The sequence below is a fragment of the Sinocyclocheilus grahami genome, unplaced genomic scaffold (genome assembly GCF_001515645.1).
Source record: "Sinocyclocheilus grahami isolate Dianchi unplaced genomic scaffold, SAMN03320097.WGS_v1.1 scaffold96.1, whole genome shotgun sequence".
Classification (NCBI taxonomy): Eukaryota; Metazoa; Chordata; class Actinopteri; order Cypriniformes; family Cyprinidae; genus Sinocyclocheilus; species Sinocyclocheilus grahami.
The window spans coordinates 3,238,612-3,247,938 of record NW_015505275.1 but is presented as its reverse complement, the minus strand read 5'-3'; the positions used below and the strand labels follow the sequence as shown (position 1 = coordinate 3,247,938).

The following is a 9,327-nucleotide window of genomic DNA, read 5'->3' as shown; positions in this document are numbered from 1 at the left end:
ATCAGTGGAACTTTGCTCCATAAGCTATATAGAGTCGCTTCTCTCTGCCACCTCTCCTCAGTTTTTCCCTGGACAACAAGAGGAGCAGGTACTTCTCTTTTAGTGGGACGCCAGACCAGAGGGGCATAGACCCCTTTCTACCACGTCCACTATGTCAGACCAGAGTGCTTTCCATTCAGAAGACAGCTTCGGCTCTACAAATGACAAACAGAACAGGGTGAGTTCACCATGAGCTAAGACTACTCAAGCAATCGACACTAAAATGTAAACTATATTCAGAGGATGTTTATTTTGTTTCCATTGTATAACTGTTGTCTTCATTTACACATTCATAACAAGAGTATAGGATTATTTACATCCTATTGATTTTCAGCGAGGTCATTCAGGGTGATGCTGTACAAAAGCCTCTGTTGCAAAATTGGACCCTGAGACTCCAGTTCTCTTATCTGTTAACATTTGATAAATCTGATAGATAAAATGTGACCGTAATCAGTTTATGAGCAGTGTAATCTTAATTAAGCCTGATGAACCTTAAACTAAAAGTACTGACTAAAATGCCAATCGTAAGTGCATAGATCATATTTACATGTAAATAATCGTGTTGTCAAACATATGGGTATTATACTGACATTTGCACTTTATTATGTCTCAACAGACACAGGGTCAAGACATTCTTTTCTCGTCTCCAGAGGAGGACAGCAGTCTGTATTTTACTTACAGCGGAGGTCGCAATGAAGTGGAAGTCCGCAATCTCAACTATGAGGTTTTTTTCCATTTCAGTTTCAAATTTATTCCAGGAATACATTGCCTCTCGGCAAATAGTTCCACAAAATCATAATGGCATGGCAGATAATCTTTTCTTCATTCCATGATATATATACAATGCCAATCTCCATGCATACCTCGAATCACAAACACTTGATGATTCGAGGTAAGCATGGAGATTGATGACTTGAACATCTAAAAAGGAACAATGATCGTACCAGTTGCATGTTACACAGACGCAGTGTAGCTCTCTTGTATCAACGAAGACTTGTATTGTGAATATATATTTAACGTATTATTTTCCAAAACTTATGTATACCATGCCTCATGTGCTTTTTCTTTCAATCGTTGGTTAAGAATAGCTGTAAATGTTCTTATATCACCCACACTTTGAGTCTGTATTCTTTCCATTAAAAAAAAAATTACTCTTCAAAATACAAATTTCTTCCTGTTTTCCTTCTGCTGAAGTACTTTTTAGATACTGAAAGAAGGTCTTCATTCATTTATAAGTCTTTTTAGGACGCAGATGAAAACAAAACATATGCATCAGACCTAGAATAATTGGTGGCTGACTAAATACTTTTTTCCCCCACTGTATATGACAGTTATATAAAGACATATATAAATCAAACTAAGTGGCATTTAAAAAATAAAAAAAAACACTTATCAAAGCTATATATACAGTATATTATATACATTTTGTGCAAAATGACAAAAATATTTGGCTATTTTCTAGTGATGGGCTTGTACTAAAATTAACAAAATAAAAAAATCTGAAGTTGGTTTAAAAATTGTTGAAGAATGGCTCAAATGTTTAATTTTTTTTTATATATATATATATATATTTGTAAATCAAAAATGCAATACTTCTTATACTTGAAGTTCTTATATTTCAACCAAATACAATAATTTTACAACCAAAGCTAACAAGAAGAAGCTAACATCCAACAAATTTGTCCCTCACAAATTACAGTGTGTGGAGTTTATTAATTATAGGCCAGGCTTCAAGTTTTACAAACATGAGTGTCCCTGCTCACCCCATATAGTAAAAAAAAAAAAGATTTGAAATGCATTTATTTTGTGCTAAGTATACTACAAATATGTACATATTTATGTGCTTAATAAAAATGCACTGCAATTGTAGTTTTAGTATAGAAAACTGGTATACTTAAAGTCTGCTAAACTGGAACAACTAATTTTGTTCTTAATGCATTTTAATTATACCGAAGTATAGTGCTGAAGTCCTACTAAAAATATACTTAAGTATATTTGATTGTACTAAAGTGGAACTACTGCAAGTATACTTTAGGTACACTTTAAATATCTTGCATTTAAAAACTGATATTATACAGAGATCATATACAGTCTAATTAATAGTGATATTAAAACATATTTTAGGCATAATATTAAGAAATGTGTAAAAAAAACAGGCCTACTCCAAATAAAGTTCAATTATATTTTATACCAGTAAGTCTTAAGTGATATGTCAATAAACATGTTCATGGATTTGAAGTATAGGCTACTTAGTATGAAATAAATGTATTTTAAATAGATTACGGCATAGGGTTAGTGTCCCTGTCAATCAAGTGATCCTTGGTCTGATAAAGTCTGAAGACCTCACATATAATGCAATGGCATTCAAACATTTTTAAGTGCCTAAATGCTTTTTGAGGCCGATGTATAATGTGATATCTATTTATATTTTCCCACAGGTGGACATAGCTGCACAGATACCCTGGTATGAGAGGCTGTCAGAGTTTAAGATGCCCTGGGAGATGCACAGCAACAAGCAAACAGTCATAAAGGACCTAAACCTTCATGTGCACAGTGGCCAGATGCTTGCTGTCATTGGCAGCTCAGGTAGGCCAATGTCAAACTTTAGGCATATGTGCAGGATTCGTAAACAAAGCACATTAAGTGAATAAAAGCATCAAGGAAGCCAGAAAGAAACTACGTTTTGTTTCCAGGCTGTGGGAAGACCTCCTTACTGGACATCATAACATGTCGAGATGAGGGTGGCACCATGAATTCAGGAGAGATTCTGATCAACGGGAAACCTTCCACACGTTCTCTGGTGAAGAAATGCATTGCTCACGTGCGGCAGGATGACCGTCTGTTACCGCATCTCACAGTGCGCGAGACGCTGGCTTTTGTGGCCAAACTGCGGCTGCCTGCGCACTTCACCCAGGAACAGAGAGATCAGCGGGTGAGGAACTCAGATCATGTAACTAGTTAAAGATAATGCGAGCGTGACTAACTGTCAGACCTGTCTGTTTGACCTGCACAGGTGGACGATGTCATCGCGGAGCTGCGTCTGAGGCAGTGCGCTCACACGCGCGTGGGGAACGACTATGTGAGGGGGGTGTCCGGTGGAGAAAGGAGGAGGGTCAGCATCGCTGTACAGCTGCTCTGGAATCCAGGTGAGTCTTTAACACATCAACATAGGTGTGAAGCGAAGAAATACTTAAAAGTCAAAAAGTCTACTTGATTGTTTTCGACTTTTAAGCACTTGAGTTCTATTTATTACTTAACACAACACGTCATTGGTCTTACTGTTGATTATCCGCACACATTACTATAAGTAAAAACCGTTTGTCTTCATAATTAGGCAGTATTAGAATAAGTGTTGTTATTCCAAATATTCGCCGGTCTGTGATTTGGCAGTAGGCCAATAATCAGGTCAAGGCAATTATAAGTGTGCAAGATATTACTAGCCTATTATGCAGCTTTTCAATGAGCAATAAGTTAATATAAAGCAACTTACATTTATTCACAATATTGCAAGTTGTTTAGTCTATTTTCGCGTAAAGGGGTCATCGGATGCCCATTTTCCACAAGTTGATACGATTAGGGTCTTAATGAAAAGACTATAACATACTTTGGTTAAAATTTCTCAATGGTAGTGTAAAACAACACCCTGTTTGCCCTGCCAAAAACAGCTCTGCACACAGCAACCCGTTTTAGTGCATGTTTCTTTAAATGCTAATGAGCTTTGCTCACCCTCTCTTCCCTTGGGTGACGACTGATTACTACAGTGGGGAGTTTGGTCCCATCAGGCTAACATGACAGTCACGACTCGTGCAGCTGTAAGGTTTTCTTTTTCTTTTGTTTTTACTCGCGATCTTTACAACACGCATTACATTACGTATTTCATGGCACACTGGTTTTATGTGTATTTGGCGCCACCTATTGTTGTGGGCGTATTATTGACATGTCAAAGTCAAAAGTAAAAGCCGCTGAACTTGCTAACTAGCACGTTATTAGGAAAGGCAATTTGTAAAAATTCATAAAAGAACCTTATACTCACTTCTTCTGTAGGTGAGGCTGGATAACAAATGATTTGCACAAACATAAACGCATTTAGGTAGATCGGGGCGCATTCCCTTCAAAAACAAACGTAATCCTCTGCGTCTTCAGCAGCTCAGATGTCGGGAGTAAATGACGACTGCTATGTTCATTATTACATCCAACAACAAAACACCTCAATCGCTTAGGAGTCATTCTTGTCTACATCTGCTCCGGCGGTGAAACAATGGCGGACTGATGACAGCTCACTCAGGGCGGGTCTAAGGTAAAACACCAGCGTCAATCAACAATCGTGGGAGGGGCCTGGATCTGTGTGACATCACACAGCCAAGAAGCTGAGAAAGGCTTGATTTGAGAAAGGGGATATTATTTATAGGGGTTAAAAAAAAACACTGAGTGGATTTTTATCATTATTGGGTAGATGTGTACAAACACTGCCAACACACATTTCAGTTCAAACAACATGTAAAAGTGAATTTTGCCTCCGATGACCCCTTTAAACCATATAGTTATAGCATAACCGTGACACATCCATGCAACACAGTAATGGCGTTCCTCAATGAATCAGTGTGTTCGAATGGAATCGGTTGAGGACTCTCTTTTAAACAAATCGATGAATTGGACCACCTACTGGCGAGAATCTAATCACAATAAAAGACTATAAAAAGTCATTAATAAAATAACTTTAAAATGATAATGACATTATAAAATGTAATGACTTCTTCCACCTCTGAAACCATTTTTCTTTTAGTTGACTTCACTTTTGAACAACCTACTCATTTCCTGTTAGATGAAGTTTTACCGTACAGAATGTTAAATACTCTAGATTAAGAGAAGTAGATTATGAAAGCAAAATGGGTTGCAAACACCACTTCATGCATATTTCCATTACTTATACTATATTACATGAACTAAAATAAAGTAAAATATAAAAAATAAACATTTTTTAAATTTCAGCTAATTACCAAGGCAACACCTCTCATTTTAATTTTGTTTAACTTGATTCAATTGATTGATTAAATAAAACTGAAATAAAAGTCATACAAACTATAGCCTATATATATATATATATATACAGTGGGTACGGAAAGTATTCAGACCCCCTTAAATTTTTTACTCTTTGTTATATTGCAGCCATTTGCTAAAATCATTTAAGTTAATTTTTTTCCCTCATTAATCTATAATTTGCAAATAAATTCTTTAAAAATCCTACAATGTGATTTTCTGGTTTTTTTTTCTCATTTTGTCTCTCATAGTTGAGGTATACCTATGATGAAAATTACAGGCCTCTCTCATCTTTTTAAGTGGGAGAACTTGCACAATTGGTGGCTGACTAAATACTTTTTTTCCCCACTGTATATATATAAAAACATTTTTAAAAATGATAAAAATAACAAAAACACAATAAAAATGATTCGATTACTATTGAATCATTTACTATTCAATTACTAAAAATGAAAAAGGAAGCAGAAAACGTAAAAATAAAAACAAATTAAAAATATTGATAAAAACTATAATAATAGCTCATCATACTAAAATAGCATTTGTCAAAACCTTTGCTTATGTTTTATACGTGTTTTCAGGTATTCTCATCCTAGATGAGCCTACTTCAGGTCTAGACAGCTTCACAGCCCATAATTTGGTCATTACATTGTACCGTCTGGCTCGAGGGAACCGCCTGGTGTTGCTGTCAGTCCATCAGCCTCGTTCAGATATCTTTCAGCTCTTTGACCTGGTGGTGCTCTTGTCTTCTGGCTCAGCCGTGTACTGCGGTCAGGCCAAGGACATGGTACCTTACTTTACTTCTCTTGGGTACCCGTGTCCACGATACTGCAACCCCTCTGACTACTACGGTGAGTGGGACAGAGAACTGATGTCTCTAGTTAAGCATGTGGTCCAGTTGTTGTGTCTGAACTGTGACTTTCTCATGCAGTGGATTTGATAAGCATTGATCGGCGCAGTCCTGAAAAAGAAGCACAATGTTTGGAGAAAGCCAGGATGTTAGCGGCCCAGTTTGTAGAGAAGGTGAAGAACACAGAGGATTTCATGTGGAAATCAGAAGACTGCAGTTCTCTGGCACTGGATGCCCCTCAAAGGTAAATTTCAATAATCAAATTGGTATTTGTTCTTTCGCACTGAGGCTTTTTCTTAAATCTTTTATAATAATCTCTCATACTGTATCAATGAAAATGAAACGCACAAGAGCTGATGATACAGTTTCTACCCCAGCAGTGTTCCTCCCGTCTCGAAGAAGGAATCTGTGATCAAAGTTTCCAAACAGAAGGATCGCCTGCCGGGAAAACTGCAACAGTTCACAAGCCTAATCAAGTAAATAAAGTGGAAAACACTTTTTATTGCAAAATTTCGTCTTCTGAATGCGGTTTCATTTTTTAGACGGCAGGTATTTAATGACTACCGAGATCTGGTGACGTTGGTGGTTCATGGTCTGGAAGCCTTGTTGATGTCACTGCTCATCGGTTTCCTTTATTTCGGGACTGGGGATCAGGGTCTTTCTGTCCAAGATACGGTGGCTTTGCTCTACATGATAGGAGCTCTGACACCCTTTGCTGTGGTGCTGGACGTCATTGCAAAGTGTGAGTAAATTACAGAAGATTTCTTTCTTTATTTTGGTGTCCAGTGGCATAATATGTTGTTTTTCACAGGTCATTCAGAGAGAGCCATGCTTTATCATGAACTGGAAGATGGCATGTACTCAGTCACCTCATACTTTTTTGCCAAGGTAAATAAACTGCATTATGTAAGAGCTTCAGGAATGATGTGGTGTCGATGTGTAGACCTTTGGGACATGGCAAAGCTTCACAAATTTTTCATGAACGTGTAGTTACAGAGTCAAAAGTATTGATCAGTTTTTTGACTTGGGTTTTGTAAAATGCATTACATTAGACGCACGACTGAACAATGTTCTTATACAACATTTAATTTCGGTTCTTGGATTTGATTGGCTGTGCGGTGCTCACAGTTTGTATCATTCCACTTGTCCTTGTTTACATGTTCCAGACAAACTGTCAGCTTGTGCTTTGGTTGTGTGGATTGTTCAGTGACTCTTTCTTCGAGACAACTAACTGAAAAATTACTAAAACTAAAATTGAAATAAATTAAAGTTTAAATAACATTACACTAATTAAAAATAAATAATATATGTAACAAACACATATCAAAATTACTAAAACTAAAGTTAAAATGAAAGCAAAAAATATAAAAATAAGGTTAATCCCAGGCAGATACTATAATATAAATGACACTAAAATAAATAGTCTTTATGAATGATTTATTGAATCATTCCCCGAATTAATTCATTCAAAGATACTGATTCATTAGAGAACAAAACACTTCTATAGTGTTAAAAAAGTAACTAGCAAGTGTGTCTAAAATGTAAGCACTCTATATTAACTCTATATTTAAGCAATTTATTAAAGCCATACCAGTCATACCATACTTTTGAACATCAGTTACATTTGATTTACATAACATTTCAGACAGGGGTGAATGACATGACAGGGAAAGGCCATGAGTTGAATATTAGCTCCTGTTTGGCTATTGGACTTTGTCAGCTCTTGACATTAAATGAGATACTTCAAGCTCCAGTGTCTCTTTCAGGTCCTTGGTGAGCTGCCAGAGCACTGTGCCTTTACGCTGGTATACGGTGTGCCCATCTACTGGTTGGCTGGGCTCAACAGCGCTCCCGACCGCTTCCTGCTCAACTTCCTGTTGGTGTGGCTGATGGTGTATTGTAGTCGCTGCATGGCCCTATTTGTGGCGGCAGCCCTGCCAACATTGCAGACTTCGTCTTTCATGGGCAACGCACTCTTCACAGTCTTCTACCTGACTGCTGGCTTTGTCATTAGTCTGGAAAACATGTGGCTGGGTAATAGCATCATTGAGAATTTTATTTCAAATTAATACTAGATTCAAATCTGCAGGAATTAAAAAAAAATTAATATAGATTTTCACCACCAACAGTGGCGTCTTGGTTTTCATACATATCCTTCATGCGCTGGGGTTTTGAGGGAACGCTGCAGGTTCAGTTTCGTGGGACTAGAATCCCAATCACTATTGGAAACCTCACTGTAGAATTCGATGGTATTAAGGTGAGGAACACTGACATATAAAATGCACATCTATATGGTTTCTATTCATGGATGCCATTTAATTTTCAACTTTGTTTTCAGGTTGTGGAGATGATGAACATGAACCAGTATCCACTGTATTCCTGCTACCTGGTGCTTATTGCTGTTGCTTTTGTTTTCATCCTGCTCTATTATCTGTCACTCAAATTCATTAAACAGAAGTCCAGTCAGGATTGGTGAAGAGGACAAATCAGCATCAAGTCTGGTCCACACTGCAGCTTGTTCTTGCCTAGAAACCAACATATAAAATGCCCATCCACAGCACAGACCTTATAAACCAGCTGTAGTTGTCAAGTCCAATTATATGAGTGTGTGTGTGTGTGTGCGTAACATTTTACTACCGCTAACTGCCGCTGGATGGCAGTAATGTACTATGTTTCCACACTCTTTTAAGTTTACTTAATTGTTTTTTGGTTCTGGTAAATCACCAGAACTCATGTTTGGTAGATACCTTTAAACAAATTTACTGCAGCATGTCACAATGTAGATTTCATTTATGTATTTACTTTTATTTTCTTTTGCAAATCAGAATTGATTTGTATGTATAATATTATTATTGAACAGTGTACTACACTACAGGAGCTTTGAAAGCTTGGTTAAAGATTAAGAAATTCTAATGCTTGTTTTTTTTATAATTAATATAGACACTGCACTGGTGCAACATTCTGATCAACAAGCTAGGATGTATTTGTTTGATTCCACATGTCTATTGTCATATTTTTAATGCGGCATGATGTTGAACACATTTGAGTCTTTGAGAGAGAGAGAGAGAGAGAGAGAGAGAGAGAGAGAGAGAGAGAAACTATAACCAGAAGAAAAAGAAAATAAAAGAAGAACTACTGATCTGATGTTTCAAACATTATTGAGCAATTAAATAAATAACACATGGTCAGTGTCACAGGAACAAATTTATACGGGAAATATTCCAGTCTTAAACAACAGATGTCTCTTTAAAAAAAAAAAAGTCTGTTATTTGGTGTCAACCGTTTCTGGGCAATTAAGAGAAAGAAACATTTTTAGACTTATTCATGTTTCAGTCACATGACATATCCACCACATTTATGTGTGGTAGTCCAAATCTGCCACGTAAGAAAAATGCATTGGTAAA

General features: G+C 36.8%; 1 protein-coding gene across 4 annotated transcripts; it reads left to right on the top strand.

Annotated features, from left to right (window-relative positions):
• The first annotated feature begins 132 nt into the window (after positions 1–132).
• abcg8 (ATP-binding cassette, sub-family G (WHITE), member 8) lies at positions 133–9,327 on the top strand. Of its 4 annotated transcripts, none has more exons than XM_016275791.1 (13): positions 133–217; positions 656–763; positions 2,496–2,625; positions 2,733–2,971; positions 3,053–3,185; positions 5,655–5,924; positions 6,005–6,167; positions 6,301–6,399; positions 6,466–6,665; positions 6,735–6,811; positions 7,690–7,957; positions 8,053–8,180; positions 8,262–9,327. In XM_016275791.1, the coding sequence occupies exons 1-13, from the start codon at positions 152–154 to the stop codon at positions 8,397–8,399; spliced, it is 2,019 nt and encodes a 672-aa protein (XP_016131277.1). In that variant the 5' UTR covers positions 133–151; the 3' UTR covers positions 8,400–9,327. The 4 variants fall into 4 exon arrangements, with proteins under 4 accessions (XP_016131277.1, XP_016131276.1, XP_016131275.1 ...); XM_016275790.1 differs by having other exon boundaries at positions 2,478–2,625; positions 6,304–6,399; positions 8,262–9,326; XM_016275789.1 differs by having other exon boundaries at positions 2,478–2,625; positions 8,262–9,326.

Excerpts from the sequence above, each read along its gene's own strand:
- abcg8 (XM_016275789.1), top strand. The coding sequence starts at position 152 with ATGTCAGACCAGAGTGCTTTCCATTCAGAAGACAGCTTCGGCTCTACA. Across the intron at positions 218-655 it reads CAAATGACAAACAGAACAGG|ACACAGGGTCAAGACATTCT; the intron begins GTGAGTTCACCA and ends ATGTCTCAACAG. Across the intron at positions 5,925-6,004 it reads CAACCCCTCTGACTACTACG|TGGATTTGATAAGCATTGAT; the intron begins GTGAGTGGGACA and ends TTTCTCATGCAG.